Below are 23,512 nucleotides of genomic sequence, written 5' to 3'. Positions count from 1 at the left end.
CAAGCGGAGACCCCACTTATAGATTCTCTTGGAACTACAGAACTTGCAGAACTGCCTCCCTCCCTGAATCCCCAAATTTGTGGTTTTCATTCTGGATCCCCAACTTGGGGCCCCAAACCCCCTAAACAGGCTTCTTTTGAGGTCCCTGGGCCCCCAGACCTTATGGGCCAGCGAGTCAAAGATGCCCCAGAAGAGTTTGCGAGTGAGGTGCAGCTCTTCCTCCGAGGTGACTCCGAAGTTGGCCCAGCCTGTGGGGAGGCAGTAGTACTTCCAGCAACGCTCATAGTGGTTGGTGAGGAGCTAGATGGGGAGCGAAAAGGGAGACACATAAATGAGGGGGACATACACAGGCGGCAGGCAAAGAAAGCCCCAGGGAGGCCCAGGGTATCAGTGGTTTTAAATTATGAATGAAGTGATTATGCAAATGGTATGCTAATAAGGGTGAATACGTGTGCCTATTGGGGTGTGGTCCTAGATGGTTTACTATCTAAATTTGGCACTATAATTTAGAGTCAGGATGGGCATTAAATCAGAGCTGGATTTGTTTGGTGTTGCTTTGCACAAATAAATATGTGAATATTAATGCGTGGGTAGGGGTCGTGGGTAGATAAGCATATGGATGGAGTGATCTGTGCTTATGTGAATAAAACATGGCAAATAGAAACATAGGCAGCACCCCATGCAAACATATGGTAATTGGGAAGAAAGCCTCCACCGTCCAATATGCAAATTTGTAATAGGGGCTGATTTAGATGTTTTATGCAAAACAGTTACCATATCTGAGTTCGAGGTATCTCCTTATGGAAACGAAGCATGCAAATGAAAAAATAATAGGAGAGACAGTGTGCAAATAATCAGGATAGCTGTGGTACTGTTTATTCAAATAAATGCACTCATTTGAATAGTAGAAGGCGGGTGGTCGAAGCCTCTGAATAAGCATGCTAATCAGAAAAAGTGGTGTGCCCCGCTCAAATACGTGCTAATTACGGTGGAGGCTGGCTCACTATTAGGAGAATTAAACGCTAATTAGAGCGTGTTAAAGGCACTCATGACGCAAAGTGAATGTCCTCGGAATCCCAGTACGCAAATGAGAATGCCCGTGTGGCCCCGGCCGCCTCGGCCTGGGCGCGTGATACAGAAGACGCCCCAGAGTCCGAGGGTGGCGCAAGCTGGTGGGTGGAGGCTGAAGAGGGCTTGTCCTCACCTTGAGGGGCATCTTGGCGAACTCGTTAAGGATGGGCACGTCGAACACCAGGCGCCGAAGCAGGTGCTGTAGCATGGACGGGCGGATGTACCTGCGGAGACATGTTCGGGGCGGGGTTTTCCCACCCCCGAGGCCCGCCCCTGCGGGAGCCCCTCCCACCCCGAGGCCCGCCCCCCGGGAGCCCCTCCCACCGCGGGGCCCGCCCCCCACCTGCAGAGCGCCATCAGGCATTCCTCGATAACGTCGCGCTGCGCCTTGGTGAGCGAGCGGCCACGGGACAGGCGGTACACCGTGTGAAGCATGGAGTCCACCATGATGGCACGATGCTCGGTTCCCGCGAAGAGTGGCGCACACTTGGTGATGAGTGGCAGCACGGCCAGGCATAGGTAGCGGTTCAGCGCCAGTGCCATTTCCGTGGTGCTGAAAGTGGCCTGGGGTGCAGGGGGCGGACATCAGGCCCTCAGTGCCTCCTGGGGTTGCCCTGGCACTTGCCCAGGACAACTCTAGGCAAACAACCCTAGGTTCTGATCTTCCCCTCAAATCTGCTCCTCCTCGTCTCTGCTACGCTTATTACTTTGGATTGTGCAAAATTTCAGAGGCAAAAGTCCCGGAGGCAGTTAATAAACCCTCACTACCCAGATTAGACTGTTCTGCAGCTATCCACTGTCTGCATGCTTATTTCAGCTCTAACCCCACCTTTTTTCCTGTAATATTTAATGCAGCCTCCAGCCATATACCCTTTTACCCAAAGACCCTTAAATGTGTACCTTCAGACAAGTACTTCCATTTAACATTCCATGCTTTATACCTCACATGATGAACATAATCTCTTAATAATCATGACCAGTTTTCTCTGTCTTCAAAATGCCTTTGCAGAGTTCCCGTCATGGCTCTGTGGTTAACGAATCTGACTAGGAACCATGAGGTTGCGGGTTCGATCCCTGCACTTGCTCAGTGGGTTAAGGATCCGGCATTGCTGTGAGCTGTGGTATAGGTCGCAGGTGCGGCTCAGATCCCGCATTGCTGTGGCTCTGGTGAAGGCCAGCAGCTACAGCTCCGATTAGACCCCTAGCCTGGGAACCTCCATATGCCATGGGTGCAGCCCTGGAAAATACAAAAAAAAAAAAAGGCCTTTGCATCTGGCTGGGATTGTTTGGATCTGGGCCCCAGGAAGATCCACATACTGTACTTGGCTGACAGATCTCTCCATTGGTAACTGTCCCTCCCCTCTTTTTGGTAGCACCTGCAGCATGTGGAAGTTCCCAGACCAAGGATCTAACCCTTGCCACAGCAGCCAACCTGAGCCACTGGATGCTCAACCCCTGGAACCACACGGGAATGCCCTCTGCCTTTTTAAGGTTATTGATTTGCTGAAGAAACTGGGTCATGGGGTACAATGGAATTTCCTACATTTTGGCTCTGGCTGGTTGCTTCCTAGGTGGTATCAGCTCACTTGTGCCTCCACCTCCTGTATTTCTGATCAACTGGAAATTGATTGAATAACCGTGCTAATTTAAGATTCAGAGTTCCCTTTCCCAGTTAACAGACAACAGTCACTTCTCCCATCTTAAGAACAGTTCCCTCTTGACCCAGTTCACTCCTCCAGCACATCACCGTTGCTCTATCTCCAGCTTCTGTAGACTGACAGCGCTCGCCATGTCCAGTACCTCAGCCCCAGGCTCTCCTAAACCCTTTCCTGAAAGGCTTTCAGTCCCCCGCCCCACCTCACGGAAACAGCTCCTTCCATTTGATCAAACCAATGGCGAGTTCTCAGTCCTCCGAACTTGGCCTTGTCACCTTCTGTGGTTATTGCCGTTGTTGCGGTGCATGTGTCTTTGTGTCTCCATGGTGCTGGCCCATCACTGAGAATTATTTGTTACAACCTGAGGTGTTGGAGACTTCCACCCACCCTTTTCCAGAAGTCAGTGTTTTTCTTGGTTTTTGCTTTCTGTCTTGATGGGGGGGTGGATCATGACATGTGCACAGGTTCAGAACCAACAAAAGTGCTGCCACTGTTCCCATGACCCATCCCACAGCCAGGAGGTTGACCAGGCTACTCACCGTGTCCAGCGAGGCGGCCGCCCTCATATCAGGCAGGAACCCCACGTCCAGCACGTGCAGCAAGAAGTCCTGGTTCTCGATGCCGTACACACGGTCCAGGAAGAGCACCATCGACGCCTTGTGGTCCGGCACGAAGGATGCTGACATCTTTGGCTGTACTAGAGCCCCGTCTGTGGGCAGGAAGAGGGGGGTCAAGGCTGCCCTTGGGGCCCCTCCACTTCCTCCCCAGCATCGCTCCCCTGCTGAGTCCCCCCCCGCCACTGCCCCTGCCCGCCGCCCCGTCTGCACCTTTGCCCAGGGTGGGTATCTGCAGTGGGAGGCTGATGATGCCCACGAGATCGTCCAGGGGCACGAGGGAGCGCAGGATGGCACGGATCCGCAGGGCCTCGCCCTTGCCGGCTTGGATCAGCTGGAGAAGGGAGGTGGACATGTCGTCAGACACCCCATCCCCCTTTTGAGCATTCCCCCAGCTCCATCCCTTCCTGACCCAAAGGCAGGCAAAGCAGGCCTCCGTGTTGTGGAGCTAATTCTAGAATTCCCAGCCCTGACCCCTCTGCCTGTGCTGCTCCCTGCAGCCCGACCACCGCTGGCTCTCACTGCCTGGTTCCCCCCGACCCCCAGTGGACTGGGAGCTCTGTGAGGGCAGGACCTGGGGCTCTCTCAGTCATTGCTGTGTCCCCAGCATTGCCTAGCCCAGGACCACCCCAAAAGCAAGAGCTCAATCAATGCTGTTGAGCGTCTGAGGGAAGAGGTTCAGGTTGGCCGTGGACACCCGCAACCCATGCTTTGGGTCTCACATGCATCTCTGGTGCACAGCGTCCCAGCAGGTCAATCAAGGCAGCATAGAAGGACATGATGGCGTGTCCCAGGTGCACCCGGTTTTCTTCAGGGGGCTCCTCCCCGAAGCTGTAGGGGAAGGTGCGTGGTGTGGGGGAGGTGGCAAGGGGCTTGGGGAGGGTAGGATGTTCTGCTGAGGAGGGGGCGGGTGACTCACTGCTCTCGCCGCCGGTCCCTGCGGACGCCAGGGCCGTCCCGCGCGGGGTCCTCGGAGATGCGGATGGCCTCCTCGATGGTGGCCAGCAGCCCCGAGCCGCCCTCGCCCCGCAGGGCAGGCCCGAAGCACTCGGGCTTGCGGATCAGCAGCCGCACCACCACGTTGGCGTTCTCCTCCACGCTCTCACCTGGTGGCTCGCAGGGTCGGGGGGTCCTCGTGAGCCCCTGCCCAGGGCCCCTCCCCAACAGCCCCCGACCTCAAGGTAAATGCCAGGCCTCGTCAGCCCCCAGACCCTGGCTCAAGCCCACTTGGAGGGCTCCCTGCTCCTGTGGGCCTGAGGGAGGCTTTGGCCCGTGCCCCCCAGCCTCCTTCCCTGTCACTGCCACCTCCGGACTCACCATTGACAAAGACAGCAAAGCGCAGGAAGTCCAGGTAGCGCTCACCACCGCAGGGGTTCCAGCCGATGTCCGGGTACCCTTTGGCCAGGAGCATGGGGCAGCTTTGGAGGCCACAGCCTGCCAGGTAGGACACCACCTGGGGGCAGAGGGGGGCTCAGCCAGGGCCGGACCATACCACCTGTCTCCCCAAGGCTCCAGTCCCTGCCCTTCCCTGGAGCTCCATCGTCCAGGTCATCTCAGGACCCCTCAGCAAACAATAACCCTCATCATCCCCCAGCACCTCCCACCTTGACCATCGCAGCCACTTCCTCCCTGGGCTCACTGTGCCCTCCAACCCCCTGCCTGTCCCCCACACAGTCAGAGGGACCCTGCAAATACTGTGATGCCATCTCGCTTAGGGCTAAAGCCAGAACCCTCGCTGTGGCCCACAAGACCCTCCGCACAGTCAGCTTGTCACCTCCCTGCCACCACACGGCAAGGGAGTGGGGGGAGTTGAACCTAAGTTGCTGACTCCAGAGCCCACGCCCTTCACTGCTACACAAAGAAGTGGGGGCCACAGAGGGCCGAGGCCACGTGGCTGGGAAGGGAGGTGTGGATTTGCACTCAGCCCCATGAACGTGTCAGGGTCCTATTTTTTCCCTGCAAAGTATTTCCCTTCTGATTCGGTCCTGGACCAGGCAGAATGGCACCTACAGAGTGGGTCCCAAATTAGCAGGTGCCCCTAGCGGTCAGGCCTCCCCCTTCTGTACCTTCTCCAGGTCCTGCTCCTGCAATGCCAAAGCCAGCTCGTTGTTGTCAATGACGGAGGCAGCGGCCACATCCAGGGGCGTGGAGCCCTGCATGCCTGTGGGGGTGAGAGGTGGTGACAATGCTCTTTAGAGGTGCATGGCTGACCATCTCACTTTTGCTTGTCTCACCTCCTCCAGGAAGCTCTCCTTGACCACCCCTTTTCCAGCCTGGGTCAGGTGCCTCCTCTGGCCTGTGCTTCCCCATCCCGGGCCTGACTGTGCCAGGCTGTCACTGTCTGGGATGGGTTCGTCTTCCCCACTCTCCTATGAGCCCCATGAGGGACAGGCCCCAGGGCTGTCTGGGTGTCCCCAGCACGGCTCACTACAGGGCCAGATCTGGTGAGGGGGGGCGGGGCAGTGAGAGTGAGTGAGTGTTGAATGACTGAGTGAGTGATCCAGCAGGGAGTGGGGGCCAGCCCAGAGGGACTTCCAGGAGAGGGCTCAGGGGTTCTCACCCAGGCCAATGCCACTGTTCTCCAGCAGGTAGCTCAGGTGGTCAAACATGGAGCGCTGGTTCTGCCGGCTGATGCGGCAGAAGTAGCAGAGGAAGCGGCAGCAGCTCGTCACCATCTTGGGGAAGCGGATCTCCTGGGCGAGCAGGGTGGGCTGGTGGTCAGCGCCTGCCCTCCCATGGCCCCTCCCCCGAGCTCCCCAGCCCATGCATCCCCCTTACCTTGGACTCCCCGCCGCCGAGGACATTCACCATGACCTCCATGACTGTCTCGTGCATGCCCAGTGCCCGCATCAAGTTCGGGTGTTGGTAGAAGACTTTGTTGTTCATGATGTTCCTGTGGACGGGAGAGTGTGGGGGTCACGACAGCAGGGGGGGTCCAGGGAGAGCCCCCAGATCCTTGGGGGAGCTGTCACCAGCACTGTGGTAACTCACCACAGTGACTGAACTACGCCATGCCCGGCACTGCCCCTTCGCAGATCTGAACTCGCTCAACTCTTGCGTCCACTCTGGGAACAGGAACTCTAATTCCCCCTATGTCGCAGGCCAGGAAACCAGGCACGGATCCAAGGGGGGCTCCCCTAGCAGGGAGGCCTTTATTATGTTGCATGTTGTATCCCTGAGTGCCTAGGAAGGGCCTGGCCCACCGTAGGTGCTCACTAGATGTTTGCTGAGTGAATGAATGAGGCACACTTGACACTGAGTGCTTAAGACTATTACTATTATTATTTCTTCATTATTATTACCACTACAAGAACTTGCTGAAGCCACACCATGACCCTGCAAGGTAGATAAAGAAACTGAGGCCCAGGAGTTCCCGTCGTGGCGCAGTGGTTAACGAATCCGACTAGGAACCATGAGGTTGCGGATTCGATCCCTGCCCTTGCTCAGTGGGTTAACGATCCGGCGTTGCCGTGAGCTGTGGTGTAAGTCGCAGATGTGGCTCGGATCCCCCATTGCTGTGGCTCTGGCGTAGGCCGGCGGCTACAGCTCCGATTAGACCCCTAGCCTGGGAATCTCCATATGCCGCAGGAGCGGCCCAAGAAATGGCAAAAAAAAAAAAAAAAAAAAAAAACAAAACAAAAAAAACACAAAAACTGAGGCCCAAAGAGGGTATATCTTGTGCCAAGAGTCACAGGTGAGTAGGAGCTGTTCCCTGGTGGTGGATGGAGAGGTAAGGGGAGGGGACATTACCCAGGGGATGGGCTCGCTGCTGGGGGGAGCATACCACTCCGAGAATGGGGAAGGAGCCTGGGAAGGACACAATATTACATCCAGAGGACCAGCTGGAGCTGGGATGGCACCCCTTCCTCCCCCCACCCCAGGATGTGCAAAGCCAGGGGAGGGCTGGGGCCTCACCCAATGCTCTGGATCATGAGGTTTTCCTCCTGGGGGCCCATCTGCACGATGAGCAGTGACCGGATCTGGCCGAGGCACTCGAGTAGGCTCATGGTGTCCTCCACAGAGGAGGGGGAGATGGTGTAGGCGCGGGGCAGGGCACGCAGCAGCTCCCCGAGCCCGTCGTACTGCCGGTGCAGGAGGCTGAACATGGCCCGTACCAGCTCCGGGCTCTGCACAAAGTCCTCTTGGGCCCAGCGCACCACTGTGTGAGACACCAGCTCCTGCAGTGACTCTGGGAAGGGGACACAAGGGTCGGAACACTCTTCCTGCTCAGGGCCTTGAGCGAGGACAATGTGGAGGGCTTCTCAGTTGCTAACCACCCTCCCTCATGGATGCTAGTCGGGTTCACCTGACTGCTTTTCAAATCCCTCACCATAGCAATAATTTCACAAAGAAAAGAAAAGCCACAAGGACATGACGTCATGATGGTGCAAAAATTGCCATCATCCCAGGGCTGGATGTATGTCTCTGCCCTGACAGCCATGCACCACACTGTTCCAACACACACTTTGTAACTCCCACACGGGGGCCACACCTCCAGCATACCTCCTCCCAAACCTACTCTCCACTCCTCCTCTCTCATTAACACTCATCTACCCATCCATTGTGTGACTCCTCATGGCTTGTGTTGGACCCAAAGGCTCCCGAAGCATGGAGCTGTCTGCCCCACCCTGTCCCCTCCATGGTGGCCCCCGTCCTCACGGGGTTTGCTCTCCTCGGCAGGTGGCTACTCCCCGGATTTCTCCTCCTTCTTCTTCACCAGCCGCACCTTCTCCAACAGGCTCATCAAGCGGCTGCCCAGGGTGGCTTCTTCCTCTGGTTCTTCCTCCTCCCCCTCCAGCTGAATTCCTAGAAGTGGTCAGGAAGGGAGGTGGTGTCAGGCCTCTGTTTGCTTATTAATCTGCTGAATCCTTTACTTTTTCATTCATTCAATTCTCTTTCATGTGTGCATTCATGGAGTTTTTCATTTATTTCTTTATATGTTCATATGCTTGGTTATTTATTTGCTCCTTGAATTATTTGTAATTTTCAATCAACTACTGCAAATATCTTCAAAGAACTAAAGGAAACCATGTCTCCAGTATTAAATAGAAGTATGATAACAATGATTCATCAAATAGAGAATACTAATAAAAAGGTAGTATAAAAATTGGAAAAGTTTTAATAACGGAAATTCAAAAAACACTGGAGGGGCACAACAGCATATCTGATCTGGAAGGGGAAAGAGTCAATGAACTTGAAGGCCAACAGAGGTTTTCCAATCCGAAGAAAAGAAAGATAAAAGAGTGAAGAAAAACTAACAGAGTCTCAGTGATCCATAGGACACCTTTAAGTGTACCAACATATGTGTAAGGGGGGAGGGTCTAAGAAGAGATGAGAAAGGGGCAGGAAAGTATTTGGAAAAATAATGGGGAGTTCCCGTCGTGGCACAGTGGTTAACGAATCCGACTAGGAACCATGAGGTTGCGGGTTCGGTCCCTGCCCTTGCTCAGTGGGTTAACGATCCGGCGTTGCCGTGAGCTGTGGTGAAGGTTGCAGACGCGGCTCGGATCCCGCGTTGCTGTGGCTCTGGTGTAGGCCGGTGGCTACAGCTCCGATTGGACCCCTAGCCTGGGAACCTCCATATGCCGTGGGAGTGGCCCAAGAAATAGCAACAACAACAACAACAACAATAACAACAACAACAACAAAAGACAGAAAAAAAAATAAATAAAGAAAAATAATGGCCCCCAAATCCCCAAAAACAATAATCTACAATCCAAAAAACTCAACAAACTCAAGTCGCATAAGTTCAAAGAGTTCCACACCTAGATACATCATACTCAAACTGCTAAAGGCAAAGAGAAATCCTGAAAGCTAGGCAGACAAAAATGACTCCTCGCATGCAAGAAAATCTCGGTAAGATTATCATCTGACTTCTTATGAGAAGCAATAGAGGTCATCCATCCATCCCTCCAGCCATCCTTCTTTTCATCCAGCCAGCCAGCCAGCCATCTCTTCAACCATTTTTTTATTCATTCATCCTTCTATCCATCACTTCACACATTCATCCATTCACCTATAGCCAATAACCATCCCTTCATATATATACATCCACCCAAATACCCATATAAACATATCTTTCCACTTGTCATGTATCTGTCCACTATGTTCATTCATTCATTCATCCTACCCACAGTTACTGCACAAATACTGTAGATATTTAAGATCAGGAAATCTTTTTTTTTTTTTTTTTTGTCTTTTGTCTTTTTGTCTTTTGTTGTTGTTGTTGTTGTTGCTATTTCTTGGGCCGCTCCCGCGGCATATGGAGGTTCCCAGGCTAGGGGTTGAATCGGAGCTGTAGCCACCGGCCTACGCTAGAGGCACAGCAACGCAGGATCCGAGCCGCGTCTGCAACCTACACCACAGCTCACGGCAACGCCGGATCGTTAACCCACTGAGCAAGGGCAGGGACCGAACCCGCAACCTCATGGTTCCTAGTCGGATTCGTTAACCACTGCGCCACGACGGGAACTCCAAGATCAGGAAATCTTAGGGAAACTTTCAGAGAGGTCTCGAGAAAAAACTGGGGAAGAGGATTCCCTGATATCCTCTCTTACCACAGTGAGTCAACAGGTCTTGATGGAATTCCAGCAAATCCTGCCGGATCTCATCAGGAAGAGGACAATCTTCCTCATCCTCGCCATCTTTGAAGTGCAATAGCATGTTGATCTAGGGAAGGTCAAAGGTTAGAATGAGGGTCAGAGACCCCGGAGCAGGAACTCTGAGGTCAAGGATCTAAGATCCAACTGAGCCCCTGTCTGCAGTCATGAGTTACTGAGGAATATCTGGGAGATCAAAGGTTTGAAAGGACTTAGGGTCAGTCTGGGCTGACTCCGAAATCTGGGTCAGAGAGAGGTAGGGGAGCAAGAGAGAAGTATACCCACAGGATCAGAGGTCAAGCCCAGGTTTAGAGGTTGAGTGCCATCAGTGATCAGAGTAAGGGGAGAGGCTGAGGTTGAGACAGTAAGGCCAGCTGAGTTTGGGGGTTAGAGGACCTGCTCCTGGGGTGGGGAGCGGAACTCGCGAGTACGTCGGGCAGTCTCGGCAGCGGTCATGGTGAAGGCCTTCATGAGGATGCCATAGCGGTCCCTCTGGTTGGCCTGGAGCTTGTCCACGTAGCGTTCTGCAAAGGCTGCCAGGGACTCCACACGGTGCTGCAGCTCTTGGTCACAGAAATACTCCAACAGATTACACATCTGTGGGGTGACAGCCATGCAGTAGGAGGGACGGTGGGGAGACCACTAGGACTTCCTAGAACCTTTTCCTGCTTTCTCTCCTCACTCCCTGGCCCTGTCCTGCTCCACCCACCACTGTCTCCTATCTGGATCCTTTTTTTTTTTTTTTTTTTTGGTCTTTTTTTGCCTTTTCTAGGGCTGCTCCCACAGCATATGGAGGTTCCCAGGCTAGGGGTCCAATCGGAGCTGTAGCCACCGGCCTACACCAGAGCCACAGCAACGCGGGATCCGAGCCACGTCTGCAACCTTCACCACAGCTCACGGCAACGCCGGATCCTTAACCCACTGAGCAAGGCCAGAGATCGAACCTGCAACCTCATGGTTCCTAGTCGGATTTGTTAACCACTGTGCCACGACAGGAACTCCTCCTATTTGGATCCTTAAGCCAGCCATCTCCATGGTCTCATCCCTATGATTCACCTCCCACATGAGAACCAGAGAAATCATTCCAAGGCAGCAGGGCTCCATCACTTTATGCCCTTCCATGGCTCCCACTGCCTTGGAACCAAGTTCAGACTCCAGCCCCACCAGACCCTGTGTCTCCCAGCCCAGAAGGATGGAGGCAGGAAACCAGGAAGAATCAGCCCACCTGTAACTTCACAGACTCTGGTAACTTCATCTGGAGCAGCCCTTCCTCCAAGTATTCTTCTTTTTCCCCTTCTGCTGTCTCCTCTTCCTCTTTTTCCTCATCCTCCTTCTCCCGTGCCTCCTCCTCCTCATCCTCCTCCTTCTCCTCCTCATCTTCTTCTTCCTCCTCTTCTTCCTCCTCCTCCTCCTCTTCTTCCTCAGTGAATACTTCGGGCTCAATCATCTTCAAGATCTGCTTCACGTCCTCATCACCAAAGATGCCCATCACCTACGGGGCAAAGCCTGGGTCCTTCACTGTGACCTGCACGACGCCCATAACTGAGGCCCAGTCTCTCTCCAGACCTGCTTCTCCCGCTCCAGACAGATTCTTTCCTGCATTGGGTGGATAGGACTCCTCCCACAAATGGGAACAGCATCCCCCTGCCCTGTCATTCATCCCACTTAGGATCCCCTCAGATCCACACCCTGTGTCCCACCTACATGGTTCAGACCACAGAGCCAAGCATGAGAAACCCTCCCTTCACAAGTAGGTGTGCTTTCTCCCAAGCTTGAGCATATGTGACTGTAGAGCAGGACCCTATACCTAATAGAGCCCTCATAGCTCCCAGCATATGCTAGCCTTCAGTAAAGATAAAGAAGATGCTAACAGGGGGAAGGAGAGTGGGTAGAGAAAAGGAAAAAATGGTGGGGAAAGAGGGAGAGATGGACGAATGGGGGAGGACTGAGTGGCTGGGTCGATTAATTAATAGATGGGATAACAGAGGTTTAAAGGGGAGATGGATGGACGGGTGGATAGTGGAGAGAGAGATGAAGAAGGTAAAGGTGGAAGAAGAGATGGTGGGGAGAGGGATGACAGGATAAATGATGCATAGATAGGTGGGTGAGTGAGTAGATGGTGTGACAGATACATGAGCAAGTGTATGAGCAGATGGGTAAAACAGATAAATGGGTAAATAACCAAGCACTGGGGTGGGATAGGGAGATGGACAAGTGGATGGGTTTGTGTATGAAAAGTTGGATTAGATGGATCTGTGAATGCAAGGGTTTCTGAAATAAAGAATGGATGGGGGGAATTCTCATTGTGGCTCAGCAGTAGCAAACCCGACTAGTATCCATGAGGATGCAGGTTCGATCCCTGGCCTCACTTAGTGGGTTAAGGACCAGCGTTGCTGTGAGCTGGGGTGTAGGTCACAGACAAGGCTCAGATCTGGCATTGCTGTGGCTGTGGTGTAGGCCGGCAGCTGTAGCTTCAGTTCGACCCCCAGCCCAAACTTCCGTGTGCTGTGGGTGCAGCCTTAAAAAAAAAGAAGAAGAATGGATGGGGGTGGGTGAATAAATAGGTATCGATGTTTGGAAGAACAGGTCTTCCTAATACAGATAGAGAGATAGGGGCTGTTGGACAGGTAGGTGGCAGATGGGGGGATGGCTGGCTCTGTGGACAGGTGGATGAGTGGATGAATGGAGGCACAGGTGGAAGTAGGATGATGTTGGATATATGAAGGGAAAGACATATTAATAAATAAATGGACAGGTGGATAGATGGAATGGTGGATGTAAGAATGAATGAAGAATAGAAAGATGAATGGACAACAAGACTGAAAGTTGGATCAATGAATACATGTATGTATGGATAGATATTGGGTGAATAATGGAAGGATAAAGAGACGGATAGACTTTTGAATATGAAGATGGGGGTTTGGCTGAATGACTAGATGGATGGATGGAAAGCTGGGTGGAGGATAGATGAATGATGTTTGGTTGGATGGAGGAATAGAAAGAAGGAAGAGATTACTAAACAGATGAATAGATGACAGACGAATGGGTGAAAGGAAAAGGGAATGAGTAGATGATAGAAAGATAAAGGAGAAGGTGAAGGGTGTGTGGCCGTAGACGTGAATGAGCGGTCAGATGCATAAATGGGAGCGGGAATGTATGCATATATGGATGGGCGGATGGATGATGTGCAACGCGTGAGAAGAATGGGATGGGGGAGGCAGGAGGAAGCCATTACCAGCAGGGTGGACACGAGCTTGAGCACGGGCACAAACTGGAACTCCACAGAGCCCCCGACAGGGTCGCGTGCGTGCTGCCCACCGTCTCGTACCGCCTCCCCCAGCATTCTTAGTGCTTTGTCCCGCAGAGCCTCCAGAGGGATGCTGGGGCTGAGGCGGGCCGGGGCTTCGGCCGCTCCAACAGCTGGCAGGGCTGCCACAAAACAGGGGGCTGAGAAATGGTGCGGAGGCCTCAGCGAGGTGGTGACGCCGACACCGGGCAGGCCGTGGCGGCGGGGACCGTTTTCCGTCCTTTTTCCAGGCGGGAAGAGAGTGATGGCGCGGGTCTCCGGCGTGAGGGGGACGATGTACTCAGAGAGCATGGAGCGGCGGCTGCGGCAGGCGCTTTCCAGGTGGATGCTGATGAGGAGGTCGTAGTAACCTGCGCGCAGAGGGCCGGGCAGGTGCGCGTCCTCCAGGGCGTGCAGCAGCTGCGCCTGGTCCACGTGGCTGCACAGCGCATGCGCCACGCGGTTGTTGCCCAGGGCGCACACAGCGCGGTAGAGGCGGAGGGTGTGCGAGTGGAACTGCTGCAGGTCCAAGCGCTCGGACAGCTCCAGGATGTCCATGCATCTGCGGTGGAGACGGGCCCCAGGCAGGAACGGAGCAGGCAGAGGACGTGGGAGACAGAGACACAGACCACAGAGAGGCAAAGAGGTGCTCAGGTGCATGGTCCCAGCAGGGAATCCCAGTATTCTGCTGGGTCAGGGTTCTGTGAGGTCTGTAGTGCTGTCTAGGAGTTTTTTGTTTTCTTTTCTTTTCTTTTCTTTTTAAGGACACACTCTCTGCACATGGAAGTTCCCAGGCTCAGGATCGAACTGGAGCTGCTGCCACCGGCCTACACCACAGCCACAGCCATAGGAACGTCAGATCTGAGCTGTGTCTGCGACCTACACCACTGCTCACGGCAACATCGGATCCTTAACCCACTGAACGAGGCAAGGGATCAAACCTTTGTCCTCATGGATACTAGTTGGGTTCGTTACCATGGAGCCACAACGGGAACTCCCTAGGAGCTTCTTAATGACTCTGGAAGTCCCTTTGTGGTCTGGGGGCTCCCTGGGATACATCTAGGATCCATGGGATGGTTTGGTACCCCAGGGACTCTAAGAGTCTATGGAAAAGATCTTGTGTCCTGGGATGTATCTGAGATCCCAGATTGGGTAGGTGCAACTCCCTCTGGCAGGCCTGGGCACCCTGGTCAGATGTGAGCACCACTAGAACGTAAATGCCACCAGGACAGGACATTTCTGCCTGCTTTGTTTGTTTGCTAGATTCCCAGCACCTAAAAAGGACTTAGCGCACAGTCTGTGCTCAATAAATATTTGTGAAATAATGAACGAATGAGTGTGTCTGGGGCCCCTGGGGATGGATCTGAGTCCTCTTGGACAGGTCTGAGCCTGCCGAGTTATATGAGAGCCTTACTGGAATGTCTGTTCACAGGAGCTCCGTGTCTCCGCCTAGAATGCTGCTGCCACGCGGGAGGAGCTCAGAGGATTTGTCGAATGCGTGCATGAAGGAGAGGGGAAGCATGTCGGAAGGCTTCTGGGGTGTGTCTGGCATCCTGGCCATGTTCACAGTCCTTAAAAGCTTTCCTGTCATTCCATGTGAACCCTGTCCAGCCCAGGTGTGTCTGGGTCCCCTGGAGTGGGTGACAGACCCCGTGGGAAACAGCTAAAGTCTCCCTGGGTGTGCCTGAGACACCCTAGGGGGCACCCGGGCCTCTCTGAAAAATGTCCAACACACTCCAAGGTGCACTTGAGGCCCCTGGGGTCTCCGGTGGGCTCCCTGATATGGACTGCGGCTCCCTGAGATGGGTTTTGAGCACTGTGGGCAGGTCTAGGGTCCCTGGAGTGTTGTCTGGGGTCCCTGGAGGTGGGTCTGTGGTCCTCTGAGGTGGTGCTGGAGCCCCCTGGGGTATTATCTGGGGATGCCTGGGCTGAGCCTGGGTCTGGGCCTGCAGAAAGGATTTAGAGGCCCCTGGAATGTTATCTGGGGAGAGTCAGGTAAGTCTCGGGCCTCGTGGGGTGTTGTCTGGAGGCCTGGGAGAGCAGGGAGGGGCACCGAGAGGGATCTGCCCCTTGCAGAACCGCTCCCCCCCCAGCCCCCAGGCACCCGGGCAGGCCCTGACCGGTTCTCTTCAGGGATGTGCAGTGCCATCATGGTCAGTGGCTCCTGACACTGCACCGCCCAGCCAAGCCGCTCGCCGGCACGGCGCGTCTCCACCCGCAGGAAGTGGTTGGGCATGCGGCTCCACGACACGGGCATCAGCATCTGCATCTCGAGCCGGGGCGGGCACTGCGGGGCCGGGTTCTTGCGCTCGCTCAGAAACATGGCAGCGGACAGCGGCATGATGTTCTGGGGGCACGGAGGTGTGCACGGGTCAGGATTCCCAGCCCTCTCTCTGTCCCACCCCTCCGCTTCCAGGGAGACCTCCTGGATTGCCCCTCGCCACCTCCAGCTGCCCTGCCGGCCTGACCTCCTGCACCGCCTTCCTCAGCCCGGCCCCGCCAGGGCCGTCACTGTGCTCATACCTTCTGCTTCCCCAGCTCAAACTGGATGACGTTCTGGTGTGTGGGCAGGACAAAGACGGCTGGAAACAGCTTTGTGTTGGGTTCCACCTGGCAAGGGAGAAGAGGGCAGGGTGAGGAAGAGGATGCACTGGAGGTAGGGTTGACTGTGGATCCAAAACTCTGGATCCGACTGCCCCAGCCTGATCCTGTTGTGGTGTCTACAGAGCCAAACTCGGCCACTGGTGGCTCCACAATGGCCCTAAGGTCGCTCATGGGCTGCACCACTTCTGATCCAGCCAGGCCAGCCTCCTCCAACTCCCCCAGGGCAACCTGTCATCTGGGTCTTTGTGCACATCATGCCCACCCTCCCCGACCCCCACAAATGCCAGTCCTGTTTCTCTCCCAAGCACATTCAGTCTTCAAAGTCCAAAAAGCATCCTCTGACTGCTCTTTCCATGCGGCCCCTCTGATCTTGGAGGAGGATCTCACCCAGCCTCCAGCACCACAAACACCACCATCTGTAAAGCAGGCTTGCCAAACCTGAGTCTTTTTTTTTTTTTTTTTCTCTTTTTACAGCCGTTCCTGTGGCATATGAAAGTTCCTAGGCCAGGGGTCAAATAGGAGCTGCAGCTGTTGGCCTACACCACAGCCACAACCACGCCAGATCCAAGCTGCATCTCTGACCTACACCACAGCTTGCAGAAAAACCGGATCCTTAACTCATCAAACCCGCATCCTAATGGATACTATGTCCAACCCGCTAAGCCACAACAGGAACTCCCAAACCTGAATCTAATTGCACCTGTGGCTCCATCTCCCAGTTTACAAGGAACTACAGGGGACAGAGGAAAATGTCTAAGTGACACCTCAGGTATGCATCAGCCAGATTCAGACTGTGATAAACCGGGTCAGCACGCTTCAGATGGCAGTGTGGGCATGAATCCCCTGGGATGTGTTAAAATGCAGATTCTGTGTGGGCAGGCCTGGGGAGGGGCCTGAGAGTCTGCGTTTCTAACCAGCTCCCAGGGGATGCAGATCCTGCGGGTCCAGGGACCACACGCTGAGGAGCAAAGCTCCTTCACCAAATACATTTCAAAGGGGCGGGGAGGTGGGAACCGAAATAGATCACCTTATTAAGATTCTGATTCCAACAAACAGTAAAAAGACTTTTTTTGGTTTGTTTTCACTCGGGCTGCACCCGCGACACATGGAGGTTCCCAGTTCCCCGGCTAGGGGTCAAATTGGAGCTATAGCCTCTGGCCTACACCACAGCCACAGCAACACCAGATCCTAACCCACTGTGTGAGGCCAGGGATCAAACCTGTGTCCTCATGGATTCTTTTCCACTGAGCCACGACCGGAACTTTAGTCAAAAGACATTTTTGAGACAAGCAGAAAAGTCTGAACATGGGCTGGATATTCGATGATATCTAAGAATTATTGGGTCGGCTTTTTTTTGTTGTTGTTGTTAAAGATAACGCTATTGCAGCTATGCTCTTTAAAAGAACCCTTTTAGGAGTTCCTGTCGTGGCGCAGTGGTTAACGAACCCGACTAGGAACCGTGAGGTTGCGGGTTCGATCCCTGGCCTTGCTCAGTGGGTTAAGGATCTGGCATTGCCGTGAGCTGTGGTGCAGGTCGAAGACAGGGCTCGGATCCTGCATTGCCATGACTGTGGTGTAGGCTGTCAGCAACAGCTCCGATTAGACCCCCAGCCAGGGAACCTCCATATGCTGCAGGTATAGCCCTAGAAAAGACCAAAATAAAATAAAATAAATGAACTCTTGTAGAGATACATACTGAAAAGAGACAAAACCGTATGATATATGGGCTCTCCCGCAGAATCATCTGGTGGGTGTGGGGTAAAGATGGAACAAAATTAGCTGTTGGATACTAGTTGGATATGTGCGATGGGGCCATGGAGGTTCATTATGCTGTTCAATTTTTGCAAATTTTTGAAATTCTCCACTTAAAGTTTCGTAAAATGAACAAAGTCAGATGGACTTCTGGATGGACAGACAGAGAATGTGTGATAAAGCTAGTGTCTTAAAACACGGATGGCAGATTCACAGTAGTGGGTATATGGGCGTTCACTGTACAGTTCCTTTAATTGTGCTGAAGGCTTGAAATCTTTCATAATAAAATGCTGAAAAGGAGGAAGTTCCCCCTTGTGATGTAGGACGTTAAGGATCTGGCATTGCCACAGCTGTGGCAAAGGTCACAACTGCAACACAGCTGCAGGTTTAATCCCTGGCCTGGGAACTTCCACATGGCCGGGGTGTGGCAAAAAAAAAAAAAAAAAAAAAAATGGCGTTCCCTTCATGGCGCTGTGGAAATGAATCCGACTAGGAAGCATGAGGTTGCGGGTTCGATCCCTGGCCTCACTCAGCAGTGGGTTAAGGATCCAGTGTTGCTGTGGCTGTGGCTGTGGCGGAGGCCAGCAGCTGTAGCTCTGATTAAACGCCTAGCCTAGGAACCTCCATATGCCAAGGGTGCGGCCCTAAAAAGCAAACAAAAAACAAAAACAAAATTTGAAAAGGAAAATCCTGCCGTAGAATTCTGTCCCAGCCTAGGGTGTTCCCTGATGGGTGAAAAAGCTTCAACTGGTGTCACCCAGCCCCAGAGGGAACACAAACATCTCTCCAAGGTCAAGGCTCTGCTCTCTCTCCTTTCTGGGTGTCAGTTTGATGCATGGTTCACCTAAGTGGTCTCCTAGGGACCTCCCCACTCTGGCCTGTCCTGAAGCTGTTTTTGTCCTGTCTGAGGTGTGTCCCCAGAAGGTGTCTGGAAGGGCTGTCCCAGGACACAGAGACACGAGGATGCTATGGCTAAGTTGCTGAGAACAGGACTCACCTGGAAAAAGGTGTTGCTCTCTTTGCCGTTGGCGGTGAAGGTCATAAGCCCAGTAGCCAAGTCCACCAGGCAGCCGATGACAAGGTCTGTGTGGCTGATCCGGCCCTGCTGCCCGGGGCTCACAAAGTCTCCACCCCACACCATGTAGCAGTTGCTGCACTTGAGGCTGGAAGTCACGAAGGTGTCAGTGCCTGGGTCCTCAGCCGAGGCACTCGGGACCCGGGACACCCCCTTCCCTGAGCCCCATCCCCCAACACCCACCACCTGCAGATGGGGCCCTGAAACCTCTCACCCCAGACCCTGAGCCTCCTGGAGCTAGAGTTCCTAGAAGATGGTGGCGGGGGTGGGGAATCCGAAAGGAGGAGAAGGAAGGCGAGCAGGAGGAGAGAACAGAGAAAGGAGGGTCACGTCGAAAGAGGATGGCAAGATGGAAGAGGAGGAGAAAATGAAAAAGAAATGGAAAAAGAAGAGGAGGGAGGCGTTCCCCTGCAGCTCAGCAGGTTAAGAACCTGGCATTGTCACCGTTGCGAAGCAGGTTTGATGCCGGCCCAGGGGAACTTGCACAGGTCGCAGGTACAAAAACAAAAACAAAAACAAAAACAAAAAAACAAAAAACAGAGGAGGAGGCAAGACACAGAGAAGGAGCCATGGAAGGAAGATACGCAGGAAGAGAGGAGAAGGGAGGAGGTGCCAGCGCCCACCCCTCCCCGTACCTGCTGTGGATGTTGCCCTGCTCATCCCCCATGGTCACCGTCACCGCCCGGACCTTGGTGAGGTCGAAGTTCATGTCGTGCTGGTGGTAGTCAGGGGTGACCCAGCCCACCCACACGCAGCTGGGCTCCTGGCCAGCGAAGACCCTCACCGAGTAATAGTACTGCGGAGACAAAGGGGGCGCCAGCGGTCAGGCGGGAAGACCAGGCTTCCTGGGCTGGGACTCTGCATTGATTTCTCTGGAGTCCCAGCATCCTCTGAGGGTTTAGTAAGAAGGGGAGACCTCCTGGGTCTGTGTCCCTCTGCTGCTGGGTCCAGGATTTCCAGCTTCAGGAATTCTTTGGGACCCTTTTGTGACACCCCCAAGTTGGAGTCCCTCCCCAGGTTATACAGTGAAGTTAGAAATAAATAATAGCGAAGAGGGAGCTCATGAATTAATTCACTTAATCCTTACAGTCACCACCAGGGGGATACAATTTTTATCTCCATTTGACTGATGGGGAAATCGTGGCGCTTCCGCCAAAGAGAAGAAATAGACCAGTGGAGCGACGTCCAGGCAGCCCCTTGTCCTGACCACCAGGCTGTTTGTCTCAGAAAATATTACGGTCTGGGGAACTCCCCCAACTCTAGTGAAATAATTGTGAGTGTGGGTTCCCAAGGACAAACTAGGAGAGCTATCCAATGGGCAGGGTATTGAGTTTATACAGGTGAACCCAAACGGTGGGGTCCTGAGTCGGTGTTGGTTTATCCCCGGGATCTGGGGAGCCCTGGGAGTTATATCAAGGGTACCTCATGGCTTCACTGTGTTGTCTGCAATTTTTAGACCCTTAGATATATGGATTTAGGGGTTCAAAGGGTGAAACTGATGTATAGTGTGCCTTGTGGTCTCAGCTATATATTGGGGTGACCCCAGGTAAGGGTGGTTACCAGGGATCACAGCGTGAAATCTGGAAGCTGAAGGTCCCCAGCACTCACCGTGGTGGTGTTGAGGATGATGTCAGGGTCATCGCGGTCATCAGCAGGCACCACCTCGTGAGGGAGTCTGGGCAGAGTCGGGGTGGCCGGTGGCTGGGTCATCATGGCAGCCTTCTTGGCCTTGAATAGGAACCTGGTGGTGGGAGCAGAGGCTGTCCTGAGAATCGCTCTCAAGCGCAGCCCCCAGGCCTCCCCATCACAGCACTGGTGCCTGCACATCCAGCCTAACTGCACCCCATTTCTAAGGCTCAAGGCCTTACCGCCGAAGTGATACAGGCACCTGGGAAAGGGCACTTCCTCACTGTGTCACTGCCTTGTATGCTGGAGGCGTGTCCTGGGGTCTCCAGCAAGCAGCACCCCTCCCCCCAAAACTGCGATAACCCAAAACTTTTCCATCATTTCCAAACGTCCTCCCAAGAGACCCCGAACGACACCCCGCTGAAAGCCACTGCCGCCGTAGCGGCAAAGCAGATACAGCTTCAATTCAAGTTAAAGCCCTACGAGGGTCCCCCTTGAAGTCAGTGTGGGGGGAGTCCATCTGAGACAGAGAAATGACCCATCCATCTGTCCATCCAGTCTTCCATGCTTCCACCCATCCACCCGAGACACGGAAATGACCCCAGTTGAGAAGGCTGGTGGTGTTCACTGAGATACCCTGGGATTTCCCAAGACTCTGCAGCCCTCTTTAGTGCTGACAAATGATGAAGTCCATTAGGTGAAAAGCTTTGGGGCCCACCAGATACCCCAAGGACAGTGGAGTTCTCCATTGATAGAGTGGGGCCCCCCAACTATACATGCCCAGGGAAATTAGGGCCCCCCAGGAAGATAATGGCATACTCTCGAGACATAATAGGATCCCTCAGTAATCTGATTCCATGTAGCACATATGGGGCCACTTGGGGACACAGTGGGATTTCTAAAGTCACTGACGTTGCATAATTGCGGGTCCCAGGACAGACCCCAAACCCGACCCTACCCCACCCTTGACTTACCCTCTCTTCTTGTTCTTCTCTGTGGTAGCATCCTTCTCATTTTCTGCCCTGGGAGGCTGGGCCTCTACCCCAGCCTGGGCAGTGCCCCCGGGTGCCCCCTCCTTGGCAGTTCCTTCTTTGCCGCCCTCAGCCTCGCCCCAGCGCCCAGCTGAGCGGCGCAGGTTTTCATAGTCGGGATCAGGTTCTGCTGCCCGGGCCTCATCCTCAGCAGGGGGCTGCAGGCCAGGTGGTGCCAGGGGGGTGGCCCCTGCGGTGCAGCGGAAGTGCTGGTGGAACTGGACAGGGAGGCTCAGCCGGAGAAAGAGCATCTCCACCAGACTGTTCTGGGAGCCCCAGGTGCGGTGGGTCAGGCGCAGGCAGGGGGGCGTGTCCACGGTGCCGTCCACACGAGACACCTGTGGGGCAGGTAGGAGGCACTGAGGCGGGAAGGGGGCTGGGCTATTGGTCCTAAACCTCGCCACACACAGTCATCATTAGGCCTCAGAGCACTGAGTGAGGATTAGCCGAAGACTCACTCCTCTGTGTGGAGGACCACCCATGGGACACACAGCTTAGCCACGGGTGCACTCAGTCTTCCGTCTACCTTTGTCTGGGGACCTTTGTGCAGTGGGCAGCCCTAGCAGGACACTGGAGTCATTTGGGGAGCTTGCAAAACCTACCTATGCACAGGCCTAACTCCAGACCAGGTCATTCACCCATCCACCCACCCATCCATCCATTCATCCTTCCATCCATCCACCCACCCACCCATCCATTCATCCTTCCATCCATCCACCCACCCATCCATCCATTCATCCTTCCATCCATCCACCCACCCATCCATCCATTCATCCTTCCATCAGTCCATCCACCCATCCATTCATCCTTCCATCAATCCACCCACCCATCCATCCATTCATCCTTCCATCCACCCATCCATCCATCCATTCATCCTTCCATCCACCCATCCATCCATCCTTCCATCCATCCACCCACCCATCCATCCATCCATTCTTCCATCCATCCACCCACCCACCCACCCATCCATCCATCCATTCATCCTTCCATCCATCCACCCACCCATCCATCTACCCATCCAGCCAGCCAGACAGCCAGACAGCTACCCATCCATCCATCCTTCCCTTTCTTTGATGTCCCACCTCAAGCTGACCTCCTCAAGGACCAACTGCCAAGACAGGCTATGCTCCTCACCAACTAATGAATTCACCCTGAAACTATACAACCAAGACTGTCTGCAGGGCCTTTCTCTCTCCTCTCTCTTACTTTCCTTATAAATCCTGTTTTGCCTCTGCTCCTTGACCAGTCTACTGTAGTCTACAAGTCCATTCCCTCCTGTAATTTGTTTGCAAAGTAACTAAATGTCTGATTTCTCCTGACTTAACACCCTCCTGACTTAACACCAGCCTCGCCTGTTCTTGGATTTTTCTATGAATGGGATCCCATGGTATGTGCTCTTTTGTGTCTGGCTTCTTTCACCCAACATCATGTCATGAGATTCCTCCATGTGGTTGTGTGTGGGTTAGTCTATTCATCCTCACTGACGCCTAGCATTCTGTTCTTTGGGATGAGAACACCATCCGGCAGCAGCAGGGATTGGGAGGGTCAGGTCTACACCAGCATCCTCTCCCGCCCCAGGCACCTCTCTGGTCTCTGTGCCCCATCCTACAATCCACTGTCAGTAGGGACATTTCCAAAACTCAAATATAGGCTGGACATTCCCCTGATTAAAACCCTTCCACCTTAGACTTCCTGCAGTGGTGCCGTGGGTTAAGAATCCAACTGCAATGGCTCGGGTCTCTGCAGAGGTGGGGGTTCGATCCCCAGCCGGGTGCAGTAGGTCACAGCTATGGCTCAGATTTAATCCCCAGCCTAGGAATATCTATAGGCTGTGGCTACAACCATAAATTAAAAATAATAATAATAATAATACCCTTCCATCTTTAGCCTTAAAACGCTTCTCCACAAATTATTTATTACTTACAAAGAGAAAAATAGTAACTTGATGGTAAAGAAACCTGGCAGACTCCACCGTAACCAAACAGTCGAAGCTGATATAGTCAGTAATAAGACATAGTGACCCAATGTACCTCCTGAGAGCCTACATCAAGCAGAACACAACCTCACTGCTGTGGTATTACTGCCAGGTATGTGTAAGCTGAACCTACCCAGGAGGAGACATTAGACCAACACAAATTGAGGAATATTCTGCAGGACAACAGGGCTGTACTCTTCAAAAATGTCAAAGTCACGAAAGGC

The 23,512-nt window shown here is 53.7% G+C and overlaps 1 protein-coding gene across 1 annotated transcript in view; it reads right to left on the bottom strand.

The window, feature by feature from the left end:
* RYR1 (ryanodine receptor 1) overlaps window positions 1-23,512 on the bottom strand; it is a 118,699-nt gene that overhangs the window by 64,138 nt on the left and 31,049 nt on the right. The window contains 23 exon segments of the mRNA NM_001001534.1: window positions 160-300; window positions 1,205-1,295; window positions 1,415-1,635; window positions 3,266-3,435; window positions 3,554-3,674; window positions 4,063-4,171; window positions 4,260-4,446; window positions 4,658-4,793; window positions 5,407-5,501; window positions 5,901-6,033; window positions 6,119-6,233; window positions 7,256-7,529; window positions 8,000-8,146; window positions 9,898-10,009; window positions 10,336-10,536; window positions 11,165-11,431; window positions 13,175-13,787; window positions 15,346-15,572; window positions 15,749-15,835; window positions 18,579-18,744; window positions 19,292-19,452; window positions 20,265-20,397; window positions 21,257-21,651. Of these exon segments, the coding sequence (NP_001001534.1) occupies window positions 160-300; window positions 1,205-1,295; window positions 1,415-1,635; window positions 3,266-3,435; window positions 3,554-3,674; window positions 4,063-4,171; window positions 4,260-4,446; window positions 4,658-4,793; window positions 5,407-5,501; window positions 5,901-6,033; window positions 6,119-6,233; window positions 7,256-7,529; window positions 8,000-8,146; window positions 9,898-10,009; window positions 10,336-10,536; window positions 11,165-11,431; window positions 13,175-13,787; window positions 15,346-15,572; window positions 15,749-15,835; window positions 18,579-18,744; window positions 19,292-19,452; window positions 20,265-20,397; window positions 21,257-21,651 (4,302 nt within the window).

This window comes from Sus scrofa, chromosome 6 (genome assembly GCF_000003025.6).
Source record: "Sus scrofa isolate TJ Tabasco breed Duroc chromosome 6, Sscrofa11.1, whole genome shotgun sequence".
In the NCBI taxonomy this organism is placed as follows: Eukaryota; Metazoa; Chordata; class Mammalia; order Artiodactyla; family Suidae; genus Sus; species Sus scrofa.
This window is presented reverse-complemented; position numbering and strand designations above follow the sequence as displayed.